This window comes from Sebastes fasciatus, chromosome 5, assembly GCF_043250625.1.
Source record: "Sebastes fasciatus isolate fSebFas1 chromosome 5, fSebFas1.pri, whole genome shotgun sequence".
Taxonomy (NCBI): domain Eukaryota; kingdom Metazoa; phylum Chordata; class Actinopteri; order Perciformes; family Sebastidae; genus Sebastes; species Sebastes fasciatus.
In genome coordinates this window covers 7,785,687-7,803,669 of record NC_133799.1, presented here as the reverse complement: position 1 = coordinate 7,803,669, position 17,983 = coordinate 7,785,687, and the positions used below count along the sequence as shown (strand labels likewise).

Sequence of the window (17,983 nt, the reverse complement as noted above, 5' to 3'; positions counted from 1 at the left end):
ACACGTTTTGTTCAGCAAGATAATCTTCACAAATGAACACCACTTTTATGATTTTTGAAGAGTTAATGCAAACGCAAAAAAAAAATACCATTACCATGTATTAATGATTTCTAGGATATTAAATCTAGAAAGTAGATTTGAATATTCTAGCACAGCTCAGTTATTGGCATTTCCTCTATGCAGTACCTTACCCAGTTTGTACAAACATGCACAGGTACACATTTGCAGAGGATGGGTCATTACACATCCACTCTGCTCAGGTGACCGACACTGGACGCTACCTGTGTATGGCAACAAATCAGGCTGGGACACAACGCAAGAGAGTGGATCTGCAAGTATATGGTGGGTGGTAAATATGTGCATACAAAAACACATGAATACTTTCAAGCTGTCTCAATCACCCACAAACACAGTCACTCAGTCATTTTATGACCCTCGTTTCTCATCTCTCAGTTTCTCCTTCCATCGCTGACAGCCGCACCAATGTGACGGTTACAGTCAACGTTCAGACCACCCTGTCTTGCGAGGCCACCGGCATACCCAAACCCTCCGTCAGCTGGATGAAAAATGGTCGAACCATCAATACTGACCAGAACCAGAATATGTACAGGTTGATCCAGGTTTTCTCCCTCTCTGTTTTCTAATTCAAGATTAAAAACTCACAACGACAAAACTGGAACTTAAGAGACATTTCATAATGTGTCAACTTGGAGCATTTCATTGTAACATTCACTTTTTTAATAATAAATATATCTTATTAAGTTTGTCATTTTTATAGTGTGGACATCATAGTGAGATCCTAACTTTTCTGTTATTTCCAGATTACTCTCATCAGGCTCCCTGGTAGTTATAGCACCAACAGTGGAGGACACAGCAGTGTATGAATGTGTGGTGTCTAATGAGGCAGGAGAAGACTCCAGACTCATCAACCTCACTGTCCACGGTGAGTAACACAGCATTTGTTTACACACTGATCATTCATATTACGATAATGTTCATTGATGTTGTGTCATGATATGATTGAATTGATCTTTCTGATGTAAACTATCACATTTGAAGCAGGCAGGTGGACCCAAATGCAGAGACACTAACATGCAGGAGACAGGAACTAAAGAATAAATGAGTTATTCTCAAACTAGGAACACAAAGTAGAATACTAGGAAACTAAAGCTAAGTTCACACTACACGACTTTCAAAGTCGTCAGATCACAGTACTGTTCACACTACACAACTTGCGGTCTTGTAATCGTGAGTCTTTAAGTCGTTTCGCACTACATGACTGATTGGCGACGGGGTCACACACTACAAGATCTTTCACCGGGAGGAATTCCCGATGAGGTCTCCAAACTACATTTTGTCATGAAAACACACACGAGAAATACATGGTGAATGATGTGATACCATACGTGAGACATATTGCTGATATGGTTGTTGACACGTGTTCACAAAAACAGCCCAAAATATAAAAACCACAAGGACAAAACATAACACTCCTCAGAGGATACAGTGTAAATGTTTTAGGCTGGACATAATCATAATGATGATAATAAAGAAGTCCTAAAAACAAAAACTGAAAACACCAAGCAGTCCAACAGAACTATGACAGTAAACATTTTAGCATCTCATTTCAGGATCAGATATTTTCCTTATATGTTCTAATTTATGTCCTTCTAGTTCCCCCATCTATAGCAGATGAACCCACAGAGCTAGTTGTAACCAGACTGTCCCCAGTGGTCATCGCCTGCACTGCATCTGGCGTCCCAGTGCCCACAATCCACTGGAGCAAAGATGGCATAAAGCTTCCCAAAGAGGGACAGGGCTACAGCATCCTGCCCACAGGTCAGAATCAGTATTAATGTAAATACAGTACTACGCTACCTTTTATGTGGCACAACTTTCCAGACTGGCACACACTCTTTTATTAGTCTTAAATAATGTTGTATTGCCTTACGTTAATTCTTCAACTGGTCCTGCTAAATTCAAAGACATGCTACCACTGTGAGCCGTCTAATACTTAAGATTATACTAAGTGATAATTGTGTCAGGTTGCTTTATTAGCTTCATTAATTCTGTTGATTTGTTGTGTGATGATCTGTGCTCAGGTCCAGTAGAGATCACCTCAGCTGAGCTCAGTCATGCAGGACGCTACTCCTGCATGGCCAAGAATGCTGCAGGCTCCACCCACCGCCACGTTCAGCTCACAGTGCAGGGTAAGAGCATCCTGAGGAACATTATATCTGCTGTTTGGAGGCTGTGCAGAGAGCAACAAGCCAAAAATATGCATTGCTCAGAACTTAATTGCTTTTCATATCATAGTTGTGGATTCTAATCCTATTTAAATTTATGCTGATTTCATTAGTGCTACATGTTCAGTGATGACAAATTATTCAATATGAGTCTTATATTAGGCTATAACTGCTGTATGACTCTGACGTGCTTTTACTTTACCACTTCATTCTTTCATTCATCACTCTTTTCCCATTCCTCTCCTCAGAGCTCCCAGTGATCCACTCTCATCCGTCCTCCCTGAATGTGATCCTGAACAACCCCGTCACTCTGCCCTGCAGGGCCACAGGCTCGCCCAGACCGACCATAACCTGGCAGAAGGAGGGCATCAATATACCCACCACAGGTAATTAATCCTGTCTACGTTTATGTTTGTATGTGTGTGTCAGTAATCATAAGTAATTAGTCATAACTTCATGTCTCTTGCTTCATGTCAGGTGGAAGTTTCACAGTGCTGCCAAATGGAAGTCTGCAGATCACTAAGGCCTCTGTGTCGGACTCTGGGACGTACATATGTGTGGCTCAAAACCCTGCAGGCACTGCGTTGGGCAAGACCAAACTCAGAGTACAAGGTAGGGCACACACTCCAGTCAAAGTTACTAACAGATGTTAGTTGACTAACAGATGTACTATGTAATATTCAACAGTTGTGTACGGGGATGTAAGAAGAACACCTTACAATCAAATGTATTTAATAGCCCTGCATTAAACTCTAATTTTGAAAAGAAAATATATGTTAGATACAATTTTGTGATGCAATGTCAAAACTTATTACACTAATCTCTCGCAGAGCTGACTGTCTTAATTATATTGCATTTATCCTGATACTGCAGGTCAGAGGTGTGGACTTGAGTCACACTTGAGTCACAAATTTGATTCGACTTGACAAAATCAAAAAAGACTTGCAACTCGATTTGGACTTTAACACTAATGATTCGTAACTTCTTTTGGACTTGAGCCTTTTGACTTAAAAATAGTTGATATCTTTCCCCAAGTCCAAAGAAAAGAAAAGAAAAAATTATACCAGATAATTACTATAACTAAAACTATGCGGTGGTCAACAAAAAACAAATTGCAGTATGCAAAACTGAGACGCCAATGGCATTATATTTGGCGAAGACCGCATTATGACTTGTATAGGACTCAAAACTCAAAGTTTAGGGCTTGGGACTTGTCAGTCTTGACTTGGGACTTGACTCGGGACTAGAGTGCAAAGACTTGAGACTTACTTGTGATTTGTAAAACAATGACTTGGTCCCACCTCTGCTGTAGGTAACAGTTACACTCTCTTCAGTCATCTAAATTCATATTTAACAGCCCAATTGCTTATTTGCTAATGATGTCAATAACTATTCTAAATGTTTTGACTTTTTCTGTTTGCTGTGTCCTGCAGTCCCTCCAGTGATCAGTTCAGAGACTAAAAACTATGTGGCTCCTGTGGACTCCTCTGTGACGCTACATTGTCAAGCTGACGGCTCCCCTCCTCCCTCTGTCACATGGCATAAAGACGGGCAGCCGCTGAGTGAGTCTGTGCGCCAGCGGGTGCTCAGTTCAGGATCCCTGCAGATCGCCTTCATCCAGCCAAGTGATACTGGACGATACACTTGCACTGCTGCCAATGCAGCGGGCACTGTCAGCCATGAGATGAGCCTCACTGTACAGAGTAAGCTTCAGTCAATACTGTATTTTAAACTACATCACTGAACACCACACATTATGTTTGCGTTTCAGTTGTCTTTTATGTTTCTCTGTAGTACACGAGATAAGTATGACTTTCAACATCAATATATTGTTAAACTGATCCAACTGAATGTGAGACATTGATATCTTCAAATATTTTAAAACAACATTTCACATTAAACCATAAGGAGCACTTCTCGTTGCAAAGATGCTACTTGGCCCAACCCATGTTCTTCTGCTTTGAGTGCATTTGTTTTCAGTTTCATTTGTTTGTTTTCCCATCAACACTTCACTAGTTACACCGTTTGTGATTGCGATAAAGCTGGAAGAACAAAGCCTTTTCCATTTTCCCTTTTATGCCATGAAGCGATCCAGCTAATTTGCTTCACAATGTAAAATGTAGGATCCATGGCATTAGGGGCTGCCCCTCTGTCATTGTATATTTTATATACAATGACAGATAAAACCCTTAACTAGACTAATGTTTGAAAATGAATGTGATAATGAAAAATGAACCCCCTGCCGTTGCAGTCCCACCTTCTATTCGTGGTGGAGAGCTGGAGGTATCAGTGGTGGAAAACAGTCCGGCTCAGCTGGTGTGTGTGGCAGAGGGAGTCCCTCAGCCCAGCCTGTCCTGGGAGAAGGACGGTAATCTTCTCAGTGAAAGCACAGGGGAGTACACCATCCTGCCCTCTGGAGAGCTAGTAATAGACACCGCTCAGGTAGGAAAAACAACAAATTATTTTTCCGTTTGTTAATGTCTGTAGATCACTGGAAAGTGAAATTGGCTTGCATTAAATTTAGCTTACTGTAGATGGTGGTACTGTTGTCTTGCATGCAACGATTATTTTCTGCATACCCCCACTCTCCTCATCTCCCCTCCTTCTGAACCAGCCTGACGATGGAGGCAGGTATACCTGTGTTGCCACAAATGCAGTCGGACAGGACAGTCGGACAACGACCCTGTCTGTTCATACTCACCCCGTCTTCACTGAGCTGCTCGGAGATGTGGCCCTCAACAAGGGAGAGCGCCTCCTGCTGACCTGTGAAGTCAGTGGCACCCCCCTACCCAGAATCACATGGGCCTTCAACAACAACATCATCCCAGGTATATAGAGATATATAAAGACCCCCATTGATTAGGAAAATGTTTTATTTCAAATGTAAAAAAATAGCAACAGCATTTTTATGTAGCTGTATGTGATACAGTATATTAGAATAAAGACTTTTAACTGTTTCCCTCTTATTGTCTTTTGTTAATGCTTTAGTTAACTACGGGCACATGAACGGCCACAGTGAGCTGGTGATAGAGCGAGTGAGCAAAGACGACTCTGGAACCTACACCTGCGTGGCAGAAAACAGCGTAGGAACCATCAAATCACTGGGCTTTGTCTATGTCAAAGGTAAAAACACACTGCCATGAAACTATTTCACTCAACTTCATTTTACATATGTAGCTGGAAACACTAATTTAAGTCCCTATATTTATCATTATAAACATTTAATAAATGGTTTCACATTTTAATGTAGTTGTAAGCAGATATTAATGTTTTATAATGTGTTTGTTAACAACTATAACTCCTCCTGTAGGGACCATAAGTCGCAGCTGGTTTATAAACAGATAATGAATGACAACATAGTAAATTATCACAGTTGTAATAATATAAAATATGTCTTTATAGGAGAAATTTGACATTAACACTTGTCCTTAAAGCTGCCAGGCGACTCTGGCAGCACTGAAAAGTGAAGCCAATTCAGAAGTGCCTTAAACCTGCCTTTAAATCAATGGGTGACGTCATGGTGACTACGTCCACTTCTTATCTACATCTATGATACGTCTATGATAGCTGCATACGACTATATTACAGTGTGTTAGAAGACATTTATTAAATCTTTGTATGCTGCTGCTTATAAATGTTAAGTAGGGGGATTTAAAGTAAAGTGTTACCATGTGACTCACAACTCAACTCTGATCAAGTGATGTGTCCATAATGTCAACTTCTTCTGCCTGTCTCCAGAGCCTCCTATCATTGATGGGGACCCTCACTCCAACCGTATTGAACCGCTGGGTGGTAATGCCATCCTGAATTGTGAGGTTCGGGGAGACCCCCTGCCCACCATCCGCTGGAGCAAAGGTGGAATAAACATCCAGATCAACAACCGCATCCGTCAGCTGGACAATGGCTCTCTGGCCATCTATGGCACAGTGGTAGGAAAACACATGAGACTGATACCTCTTATGTGTAATACTCTGTACATAATGTTGATGAAAAGTTAAAGTCTGAGTGCTCTGTGCCAGAATGAGAATGACAGTGATCCTTCTGCAATACTACACCTGTCACACATGGGAGAAAGTGATTCAAATATCTTACTATGTTTAGTCTTAAAGTAATGCTGTCGGTGTAAGACTTTAAATTGAATTAATCTATATCTTAGAATTAATAGAACAGCTCTGTATACTGGACAGGCCCTCCTCCTATAGTTCATCTGACACTGGAACGCCCAATTCTCCGGCCAAGACCTCCCTGAGATTACTGGCACATATTTTAACTTTAATTGTGATTATGATGATGGACTGTGTTTTCATTAAATTGTATACAGAGTGAAGATGCTGGCAACTACATGTGTGTGGCAACAAATGATGCTGGGGTGGTGGAGAGGAGCGTCAAACTCACCTTGCAGAGTAAGTGTCTGTCGTCTCTGCTTCAGTCCTGTTTGCTGTAAAATCTTGCATTTGCTACATGAACAAAATGTAGAAGTTGTTATAACCTAAAAGAGCACTCCAGTGATTTAGTATTGCACCTCAAACAGTGACATCGTCAGGGGTTGTTTTCTTGGTGCTCCCAAACTGATTTTGATGTGTGAAATCAGTGGAATTCTCTTCTTCCAGGGGCTCCGACCATCATAGTGGAGCCAGTGGACACAGTGGTGGATGCTGGTACCACAATCGTGCTCAACTGTCAGGCGGAGGGTGAGCCCACACCCATGATAGAGTGGTCCCGCCAGGGGCGCCCCTTGCTGGGCAACGACCGCTTCTCCACCCTGTCCAACAGCTCCCTCAGGATCAGCAGTGCCCAGAAGGAGGACACAGCTGAATATGAATGTGTGGCCAGAAACCTGCTGGGATCAGTGCTGGTCAGGGTCACTCTTACTGTGCGAGGTGAGCAGGCCTTTGTGGGGATTCTTTTTTAAAAGTATTCATCATCTTCTATTTCCTCTGCAATGAAGAACGAAGCAACAATCATCTAAATTGACATGACGTTAACATGCATTCATTTGTTTTCCAGTTCATGGGGGCTACTCCGAGTGGGCAGAGTGGGGCCCTTGCAGTGTGTCCTGTGGAGTCGGGTCCCAGAAGAGGCTGAGACAGTGTAACAATCCTCTACCTGCCAATGGAGGACGCCACTGCGCAGGATCGGACACAGAGACACGTAGTTGTCGGGGAAAGCCCTGTCCAGGTGATAGTGTTTTTTATAAATCAGAGGATTCAACCTCAGTACTCACTTTTATAAGGAGGCTGTGTGCAAATGGCACATGTGGTAACAAAGTCTGTACCTTTGTCCCTCTGCAGTGGATGGGAACTGGTCAGAGTGGTCTCTCTGGGAGGAGTGCTCTCGTACCTGTGGTCAGGGAAACAGGACCAGGATCCGGACCTGCAGTAACCCTCCAGCTCAGCATGGAGGCAGGCCTTGTGAGGGGAAGGCAGTGGAGGTCATCATGTGCAGTGTCAGGCCTTGTCCAGGTGAGTGACCAAATACCTTTTCTGTAAATGCAGCAGAAGACTGTCAGCTGTATGAATAGCTGGTATGAGGAAGTGCAACTGGCAGGAATGTCTGTCTGATCTCAACTAGATGTCCCATACAAACAGTTGTTATCTAAAAATCTAAAATTGCATAAAATCCCACTTTTCTCAAAATCTAAATACTAAAGTCAGTGCTTGGTTAAATTATGTTTCAATGCTGTTTATCTCAGTTGTGTAACTGCCTATAATATATTGCCCATTTACTATGAACAGGCTTTATTCCAGATTTTATTATTTGCCTTGATTTTCACAGGGTCTTAATAAACCCGCTTTCTGTATGCAGGATTATGGGCCTAAACAGAGGTGGAAAGGACTATTCACATCCTTTACTCACTTGTTTATGATTAAGTACTAGAAGGTAGTCCGCAAAATGTACTTGACAAAAGTTAAAGTACTTATAAGACAGTTCTGTGAGTGTTTTATTATTATATATTATATAACTGGATTTGTATATGGTCCAGTATGTAGGATCTGGCGGTATCTAGCAGTGAGATGAGGAAATAGCAACCAACTAAAGCCTCTCCCTTGTGCCAGGCGTGTTGGAGAGCTACGGTGTCTGATGCAAAAACGCGAATGGCCCTCTCTAGAGCCTGTTATTGTAAAAGTAACGTAGGTCCGTGGGAAGTGAGTGGTGAAGCAGGAGAGAGAGAGGCGGCGACGGGAGCGAGTAACATTATCGACTCCGGCCCAAGCAGGAAAAGTTAACGGTGTTTAGTTTGTCCGTTTTGGGCTACTGATGAAACATGGCGGACTCTGTGGAGAGGGGACCCACTCCCTATGTAGATATGAAGGGCTCATTCTCACGTAACAAAAACACAGTTCTTATTATCCGGTGATTATACAGAAAACATACTTATTAATATTATATTCCATTTCTGGCAATAGATCTCCCTAAATGTTACACACTTGTCCTTTCAGTACAGAACTTGAGGGAATGTACTTACTGTCCACTACTGGGCCTTAATATCTGACTATAGGCCTGTATATTTACAAATGAAATGCATTATTATTATTATTTACCGACTGTTTGTTTATACTCCTGCAGTGGCGGGTAACTGGGGCTCTTGGCTACCATGGAGCCAATGCAGTGAGTCCTGTGGTAAGGGTATGCAGTCCAGAATCCGGCTGTGCAACAACCCTCCTCCAGCATTTGATGGGCCTCAGTGTGAGGGCACAGACACCCAAACACAAGTGTGCAAGGAGAGACCTTGTCCTGGTGAGACCTCAGGGATTGAATTTAACAATAAAATCAGATTGGAGATTTTAGTCCATTATATCCATAACATGTCTGTTCCCCAGTGGATGATGTGAAATCAGTCTAAGTGACTGATGCTCCTGCTTCTTCTTTTCTTGTGCCCTCCAGTGGATGGGAAGTGGTCGTCCTGGGTGAGCTGGGGCATGTGCAGTGTTTCATGTGGAGGCGGGACCAGACAGAGGACACGCCTCTGTTCCAGCCCCGCCCCTCAGCACGGTGGCAGGCAGTGTGAGGGCAACGACGTGCACATTGACTTCTGTAACAGCGACCCCTGCCCCAGTGAGTCATACTAACTTTTATTTGCTCTTAGTGGTTAGATTTTTCAAATGCAGCATCTTTTATTTTATAGGGGGAAAAAAACATATATTCTCTTCATCCATCTGTAAAAATGTCTTTCTTGTATCTTGATTCTTGATTTCTTCCCAGTAACGTAACTGCTCTTTTGGCTTATCTCTTTTCCTTTTTTGTCTTTGACATTTTGACTTTCTTTCTGTCAGTCAGCGGCAACTGGGGTCCATGGAGTAGCTGGGGCAGCTGCAGCAAGACATGTAACGGAGGTCAGATGAGGCGCTACAGGACATGTGACAACCCCAGACCAGCCAATGGTGGGAGAGCATGTGCAGGTGCTGATACGCAGATACAGAGATGCAGCTCAGGCACCTGTCCTGGTGAGTCGTAATGAAAAATGCCCTGCCGTATGCCTGTTTTTTGGTGATTGGTGTGTTAATATGTGTGCTTATCGTATGTTTTGTGGTATATTATTGCAGTTGATGGTAACTGGGGCTCATGGCAGCCTTGGGGAGAATGCTCCACTTCCTGTGGGGGCGGAGAGAGGACACGTGTCCGTGTCTGTAACAGTCCGTCTCCTAGCAACAGTGGTCGGCTGTGTCCAGGAGACTCCTCTCAGCTGTCCAGGTGTAGCAGTCAGGGCTGCCCAGGTGAGGCATTTTTGTAAATACATATTATATATGTGTTTAGTCAACGTATCCTCATACGATGGTTTTTATGATATCAAAAAGTTATTAAATTTTTCGTGCGTTCTCCTACGAATGTCCAGCAACACATGTCAATTTACGCTCGTAACATGCATATAGTCTCTTCAAAATAAACTTCTGTCTTCACAGGAAACAACTTGGTTAGCTTTAGGATAAGATCATGGAAGTTACTTAAGTATGGAAGTTATGTGACAAATAAGTCAACGTATGGGTTAAGTTAACTTAAGTACAGAACTTTTGTGACTCACATGGGGTACCAACATCGGTGTCCTTGACGAAAGTTTGGTGTTTTTTCCCACCCATCCAACCCGACCTCCTTCCTATGCTGCGTATGTTGCTTTTTATACTTTCTGGTTCGTTGCATTCAAAGCGTTCTTAAATACCTTCTCTTCTTTTTTTCAGGTGGACCCCAGAAGGCACGGGGAAGCATCATAGGGAACATCAACGATATTGAGTTTGGCATCTCCATCCTCAATGCCACCATCACAGATAGCAAGTCTGGTGGCAGAATCATCAAGGCCACTATTACTAACGTACCAAGGACATTAGGTCAGTCTTCCAACAGTTTCATATGTTTAAATCTTCTACTTTTAAATGCACCAAATAATACCTGGCTCCTTGCAACCAGTGCACCTGAGGTGTTTCTCAGTAAATCTCATGATAAATGAAATATGACTTCTTCTTCTTCTTCTTCTTCTTCTTCTTCTTCTTTTTCTTCTGCTTTTAATTTCAAGGTCCTGCAATGAGAAAGCTCATCTCAATCCTGAACCCTGTCTACTGGACCACTGCACAGGAAGTAGGAGAGGCTGTCAATGGCTACACGCTAACAGGAAGCATCTTCAGGCGAGAGACGCAGGTGGAGTTTGCCACAGGTAAGAACGGACAGGCCATTGTGTCTGTATTGTTACTGTAATGGGAACTATTTACACCAATGCACATTCAATCTGGTGCTTGTTGTAGACTGATGAGTTTGGAAGAGAATAACGCTACTAAGGTGGAACCTTACAAGCGTCTGTGGTGTAATCTTGGTAGGTGAGATCCTGAGGATGACCCACATCGCCAGAGGCCATGACTCAGATGGAGCGTTGTTACTGGACATCGTCGTGAACGGACACATCCTGCAGCTGCCCTCACATACTGACATCAGCATCAAGGTAAACAAATAAGCTAAACAGGTGATTACACTTTGAGGCATATTGGTATATTTATGACTTAACCAGATTGCATCATAAAATCTGGGGAAAAGCCGTAAAAAACAAAACATAATGAGCCTGACAAATCAATTCAACTCTGTTTTATTCAATTTACTACAAATTACATATCCATTACATCACTGCAGATGCTTTTATAAACAATGCCATATTTTGTGGAGCTTTTGTACTTTGAAGCTGCCTCACATGTACACTGTGTTCGACTCAGGACTACACAGAGGATTACATCCAGACGGGCCCAGGCCAGCTGTACGCTCTGTCCACACGCATGTTCAGCATCGACAGGGAGAGTGTGCCCTACTCCTGGAACCACACCATCTCCTACGACGTGTCCAAGGGCAAGATGCCCTACCTCGTAGAGACGCTGCACGCCACAGGCATCAACGCTCACTACCACCCCCTGGAGGAGATGTTAGAGTACAGCATCAAAGCTCGTATCACCAAGGGTGAGATTAGAAGGACTGAATGTAGGAATAATATTTTGGCTATGTGTGAAAGGTAGACTAAACAAGGCTACTATATTTTTCTTCTGTATGCTTAGTCCAGTCAACCTTTTACGTCAACCAATTTTCCCTGCATGTTTTTGTCTCAAAAATCTAAATTAAATTATGAAATGTTCGTATTATTCCAGGAGATCGCAGTAACCAGTGTCCTCAGGGATTCACTCTGGTGTCTGCTGGGCCCTACTGTGCAGGTAATGTTTATCACTGCATATTGTGATTTTCCGAATTCAGTGAGAATCAGTTGAACAACAATGTAGTCTATGGCTAGTTAATAATACTGATATGTTAAGTTAAAAGTCCATTGAAAAGTTGCTTTTAAAGTACAAATATATCAGTACATGGTTGTTTTTTGGGGAGCTAGTTTGGGCGATGTTTGTCGTTTTATTTTTCTAATTTAATGGTCTGCCTCCGATGAGAGAGCCGCTTAGTCACTGCTCTGTGCAAATATTTTGGCAATTGCCAGTTGTTGGGCGGACGTAGGCTGGTTGGAAATACACATAGTGCATTTAAAAGCACCGTTAAATGATTTAACAGCTTATCCGAGCAGAACTTTCTGATTGTATGCTTAAATCTGTTCTGATGTTGCATTATTGTTGTTTATGTATCATGTATGTGCTGCAGATGAGAATGAGTGTGAGGCCAGGAACCCCTGTTCCCACGTCTGCCACAACGCCATGGGCACCTACTACTGCTCGTGTCCCCGAGGCCTCACCATCTCAGCTGACGGCAGGACCTGTCACGGTATACATCTCACTTCTGAATCAGTGCTCTCAGCTTTATTATTAATACACACACAGGTCATTGTTTAATTAAATGAATGCTCTCATAGACATCGATGAGTGTTCACTGGATGGGAACGTATGCCACGATGGACAGGACTGTGAGAACACTATTGGCGCCTACCGATGTGTCATGCGCTGTGGGCGCGGCTTCAGGAGAACGGCTGATGGTCTCAGCTGCACGGGTACATCAACAAGTTTTATTAATCAACTGAGCATTTTGTTGTGAGTGTTGCTGATGTGAAAGGTTTTACAAGTGTTTGTTGTTTTTGTTGCTCAGATGTGAACGAGTGCCAGGAATCCAATCCGTGCAATCAGCACTGTCTGAACACAATTGGCAGCTACCGATGCGCCTGCGAGCCGGGCTTTCACCTCAGGAACCGACGCTGTATAGGTAAGACAGCTACACCTCTCCGTATAGTGCTTTATCTAGATTATTCATATCATTTTCCTTGAAGAAACTTGTTCTGTAATTGACCTCTTCTCTCTGTGATCACCCCAGATATAAACGAATGCAGACAGAGGGTTTGTCGATCAGATCAGCAGTGTAAAAACACACGAGGTGGTTACACCTGTATTGACCTGTGCCCCAATGGTATGACTAAAGGTGGCAATGGGACATGTGTAGGTGAGTATTCACCAACATACAGTATTCCTTGTTAAGCCAGAGAGCATTCGCTGAAGTGCAAATTTTAATAAAGTACAGACGGGGAGGGATCTAGATTATGATTTACTTCTGTATCCTTTGTGCTGTAGACATCGATGAGTGCAGAGATGGCACTCATCAATGCAGATACAATCAGATCTGTGAGAATACCAGAGGCAGCTACCACTGCACCTGTCCACGTGGCTACAGATCTCAGGGAGTGGGACGGCCCTGTCTCGGTACGTACATCCTTTATGTCTCTCATGAACATAAGAAAACATGAATCCAATATTTTATTTTTCATTTGCAGTGATACTTCCACTTGCTAGTGTGTGATTCTGCTTAGCTGATGATGTTTGCCAAAACATACAGCATGTAAAAGGGATGGTTTGGCTATTTTGAAGTGGGGTTGTATGAGTTACTTATCTATAGTCAGTGTATTACCTACAGTAGATGACAGTCGGCACGCCCCCAGTTTTGAGAAACAGAAGAGTTACCTCCTGTCTGCTTCTCCAAACTGGGGTCGTGCCGACAGTCATCTACTGTAGGTAATACACTGACTATGGATACGTACCTCATACAACCACACTTCAAAACACACAATCTATCCCTTTAAGCAATTAAAAAGTGTGAAACGCATTTGCACTGCACTTCCCATCAGCTTGCTCGCTTCTGCCAGCATACTTCTTCTCTCCTTGTGTCAGTGACTCACTCTTGTTGAAAATCTAAAATAACTCTGCTGTCATCTGCAACGTAGCTCAGACATCACATCCTGCCAGTGCTTGCTTACATCTCTAAAATGCTGCAATTAAAACCGCTGACTAACTCGTAACATAAAGACCCTGCAAAGATATTATGCATAGTATCAGGTCCTCTAAAGCTCTACGTTGATGTTATGTCTTCTTACCTACACTGTCAGATAGGAGTAAGAGACAGGGTAGGAAAGGAAGGTAGGGAGAGAAAGACCAGCACCATGACCTCCCAGCTCTGTCTGTCACTCTGTTTCCTTTCACTCTCTTACAATCCTGACTTTTCAAACTGTTACCTCTATGTTTGGATCTGGCTATTTCCTGGAGTGGCTTTGTAATGGCATACTTTCAATGTTCCCCCTCGTGACCTCATTAACATCGTACGCTGATGTCTGTCTTTGTGAAACATTCATCTGGCATGAATTGGATTTCGTACCTGATATCAAATGTGAAATATATTTGATATAATTTCCTCAGATAAAACGTTAACTAGATTTGAAGTCATGAGCTTCAAAGCATTACTTTTATTTGATATGAGAGGAGATAATCTCTCATTCAAATTAGACAAATGTATTTATAATCTCAATACATTTCTGTCTTAGGGACATGGAAATGTATTGTTGTACAGTGGGGTAATTGACATATACCCTTTTTTCCCCCCTCATTCTCATCTCCCTCCTCTATTTTCATGGCCTGCGCTGCCTAATTTGCTCTTTTCATCCCTCTGAATATCACCTTTTACTTCTGTATTCTTTTTGCACCTTCGTTTCTGTCACTCCGTCCTCTTGTCTTTTCCTGCTGCTGGTCTTTCTTTGTGCTGAGGGCAGACATAAATGAGTGTGAGCAGCTTCCACAGCCCTGTGCCCACCAGTGCATCAACACACCCGGCAGCTTCAAGTGCACCTGCCCGCCGGGGCGCCAACTGCTGGGGGATGGCAAATCCTGCGCTGGTCTGGAGCGTCTGCCCAGCTATGAGAGTTACTCATTCGGCTACCGGACATCACAGTCCTCTCCTGAGCGCAACTCCTACCAGCGACTGTACCACAACTTGGCCTCTCAGAGCTACCACTCCAACGCAGCCACCACAAGGGAGCGCAACAGGAGCCGGAGCCGCAGAGAGACTCGCATACGTTCCTCTCAGCAGGGCTTCCTCGCTTGTCAGCAGGGGTTTGAGCCCAGGGGTGGCGTCTGCTTAGGTAACAATGGAGGACAGGCAGGGTTGAGATGAGGGAGAGGATGAAAGATGTTCTCTTTGCTTTGCTGCTTGTGGGTTTTGCTGTGAATATGGGACTGTGAGCTTTAAAAATGTGTCTTAATGCATCATTTATGTTCTCTGATCATTCTGTGGATGTTTGCGTGTGTGTGTGTGTGTGTGTGTGTCACCAACAGACATCAATGAGTGTGAGGTGAGGGATGTATGTCAGCATGAATGTATGAACACAGCGGGGAGCCACAGGTGTCTCTGTCCTGCTGGTTACCGCCTCATGGCCAATGGCAAGACATGTCAAGGTGAGACCACCAGCTATTCCTTGCTTCCTTCCATCACCATCATTTCATTTTATTATAGCATCTACTGTAATAACGGTAAGCTGATGTACTGTAATGACAATAAGCTGATGTACTGTAATGATAATAAGCTGTTTGTCATATCTACAGATATAGACGAGTGCCTGGAGCTGAACATCCAGTGTGGACCGAACCAGATGTGCTTTAACATGAGAGGAAGTTACCAGTGTATTGACACACCCTGTCCACCGAACTACAAGAGGGAACCAGCCACAGGGTAAACCTTCACAGGAATATTAGGATTAATCCACAAAAGTAAAACAATAAATCCCACGTACTTCACCATCCACTCCTTTATTACCATTGGCATACTGGTTTTTGTTAGGAAGTTCAACAGGTCATAATTCCCTCTCTATTATCTGTTTTATATTGCTGTGAAGACATCTCCTTCAAACAACTGGATTTATTCAAGTTTCATTTTTTTACGAGATTACATTTGAACACATCATGATGACGTTAGACTTTACCTTCGCCCACTTCTCAATTTTTACCGAATAGATAGCCTGAACACATCATAATGTTAATCAATGGTACCTCCCGTGTTGACAGCCGATAAGCAGCAACGTTAACCAGCTCTCGTCCTGCCGATTTCAACACAGATTTTGTTGTTACCAATGTAGCAATATCAGGGAAAAAAATAGGATGCGTCCCCTGAACACGTCGATAGTAAGTTTACTGCGTCCCAAACACATTTTAACGGGACGACAGGACGGCGTTAATCTCGAGCCCTGACGGTACCTACGGTGGGCCGTCACATTTTCTAAATTTTGGCATCGACTTGGTATCGAAGTATCGGTTCTTGCGACATCCTTAGTGGCATCTAGCAGTGAGGTTGCAGATTGCAACCAACTGAATGCCCCTCCACTCATTCCTCCCTTTCCAAATGTGTCGGAGAACTACGGTGGCCTTCAGGTGACGTAAAAACGTGAAGGTCTCTCTCTAGAGCCAGTGTTTGGTTTGTCCGCACTGGGCTACTGTAGAAATATGGCGGAGCAACATGGGGGACTCCCTGAAGAGGACCCGCTCCCTATGTAGATATAAACGGCTCGTTCTAAGCTAAAGAAAACAAAATGATTCTTAGTTTCAGGTGATTATACACTAATGAAAACATAGTTATGAATATTATATTCCATTTCTGCCAATAAATCCCCTTAAATCCTGCACACTGGTCCTTTAAAGGATCAGTTCAACTTCACAAAAATATGAAACATTCTTCACGTAGCCATTGAGGTACCATATCATGCAGATAGTTTCGCTTTTATTTGCAGAAGTTTTGAGACAAATGGTGCTCACAGTGTAATCAACTCTAATCTGCTGTCTGATGTTGTGTCTAGGTTTTGCCTGAAGAACTGCCCACCAAATGACCTGGAGTGTGCACTGAGCCCTTACGCCCTGGAGTACAAGCTGCTGTCTCTGCCCTTTGGCATTGCAGCCAACCAGGACCTCATCAGACTGGTGGCCTACACACAGGACGGAGTGATGCACCCCAGGACCAGCTTCCAGGTGGTGGACGAGGACGTCACGTTACCTTTCGCCCTGCGAGACGAGAACCTGAAGGGTGTGCTGTTCACCACGCGGCCGCTACGAGAGCCCCACACGTTCCGCATGAAGGTCCGCGCCCTCTCCTACAACGAAGGCGGAGGCATCGAGTACCAGACGACCTTCATCGTCTACATCGCCGTCTCTGCCTACCCCTACTGAGAGCACTTTAAATGACGCTAAGGCAGAGGTGCGGTGATGGATTGCGTCCTAAATGAGTGAGTGGTTTTTGGAAAAGCAGCCACATCGGTAAACAAACTGAAAAAAGACATTGTGTTCAGTGTGAGCGAGGCCAGTGAGTGCATACAGCCCTGAAGACGTCAATACAGGCCGCTGTAGCTGAACAGGAGGCTCGGATGAAACTGGCTATTTATTGGCTCTAATCCCTGGAATCCTCACCTCAGCCTGTCAGGACTTTTTCAGTGACATGTTTAATGTTTTGCCTTATTATTTTCCCCTGCCCCTTCAGATTTATTTATGATACCAACAAGATTTTGCTCCTCGAAGCCGAAGCGTCCACCGCTGGCTCAGAAAGTAGGCCTCAACCCTACTCAAGAAATCTCAGCTAGCCTTTTATTTACATCTACCTATTATTAACTTATTGGGAAGTGCTTGAATGAGAAAAAAATGGGCAGTTCCCACCTTTGTTTAGCCCTCACAGTCACTAAAGTGGATTTGTGACTGTTCAGATACGGTGATCTTTTTGGCGATAGAAAACTTGACTGTCACATATTGTACATCCTCAGGTAGCGGCCTATCATACACGTGAATGCATCAAATAGAAACCCTATCTAATCATTACACTGATTACATCATCAATGTGCCATATACTGCTCCATCCAATAGTTGATACCAAGATGTATTTTATTTTTATGACTTGTACATATGTTTTTTTTCTCATAATGTATTGCCATACTGTACCTATTGTATCCGTTTTGTAATAAAAATGTAATAAATGAATATACACTGAAA

The 17,983-nt window shown here is 43.3% G+C and overlaps 1 protein-coding gene across 2 annotated transcripts in view; it reads left to right on the top strand.

Moving 5' to 3' along the window:
- Positions 1-17,983, top strand: part of hmcn1 (hemicentin 1) — a 93,901-nt gene extending 75,918 nt beyond the window's left edge. Inside the window, exons 74-107 of one of the 2 annotated variants that reach the window (XM_074634865.1) lie at positions 215-342; positions 454-610; positions 822-943; positions 1,675-1,839; positions 2,103-2,210; positions 2,495-2,632; positions 2,724-2,858; positions 3,680-3,949; positions 4,498-4,688; positions 4,861-5,074; positions 5,235-5,369; positions 5,985-6,175; positions 6,568-6,649; positions 6,857-7,126; positions 7,254-7,424; positions 7,538-7,708; positions 8,814-8,984; positions 9,132-9,302; positions 9,521-9,691; positions 9,791-9,961; positions 10,421-10,567; positions 10,753-10,890; positions 11,051-11,172; positions 11,438-11,675; positions 11,861-11,923; positions 12,354-12,473; positions 12,562-12,696; positions 12,792-12,905; positions 13,014-13,139; positions 13,268-13,396; positions 14,734-15,102; positions 15,296-15,415; positions 15,563-15,689; positions 16,807-17,983. In XM_074634865.1, coding sequence (XP_074490966.1) covers positions 215-342; positions 454-610; positions 822-943; positions 1,675-1,839; positions 2,103-2,210; positions 2,495-2,632; positions 2,724-2,858; positions 3,680-3,949; positions 4,498-4,688; positions 4,861-5,074; positions 5,235-5,369; positions 5,985-6,175; positions 6,568-6,649; positions 6,857-7,126; positions 7,254-7,424; positions 7,538-7,708; positions 8,814-8,984; positions 9,132-9,302; positions 9,521-9,691; positions 9,791-9,961; positions 10,421-10,567; positions 10,753-10,890; positions 11,051-11,172; positions 11,438-11,675; positions 11,861-11,923; positions 12,354-12,473; positions 12,562-12,696; positions 12,792-12,905; positions 13,014-13,139; positions 13,268-13,396; positions 14,734-15,102; positions 15,296-15,415; positions 15,563-15,689; positions 16,807-17,173 — 5,647 coding nt within the window. In that variant the 3' untranslated portion in view covers positions 17,174-17,983. The remainder of the gene's footprint in view (positions 1-214; positions 343-453; positions 611-821; positions 944-1,674; positions 1,840-2,102; positions 2,211-2,494; positions 2,633-2,723; positions 2,859-3,679; positions 3,950-4,497; positions 4,689-4,860; positions 5,075-5,234; positions 5,370-5,984; positions 6,176-6,567; positions 6,650-6,856; positions 7,127-7,253; positions 7,425-7,537; positions 7,709-8,813; positions 8,985-9,131; positions 9,303-9,520; positions 9,692-9,790; positions 9,962-10,420; positions 10,568-10,752; positions 10,891-11,050; positions 11,173-11,437; positions 11,676-11,860; positions 11,924-12,353; positions 12,474-12,561; positions 12,697-12,791; positions 12,906-13,013; positions 13,140-13,267; positions 13,397-14,733; positions 15,103-15,295; positions 15,416-15,562; positions 15,690-16,806) is intronic. The other variant, XM_074634866.1, reaches the window with a different exon arrangement.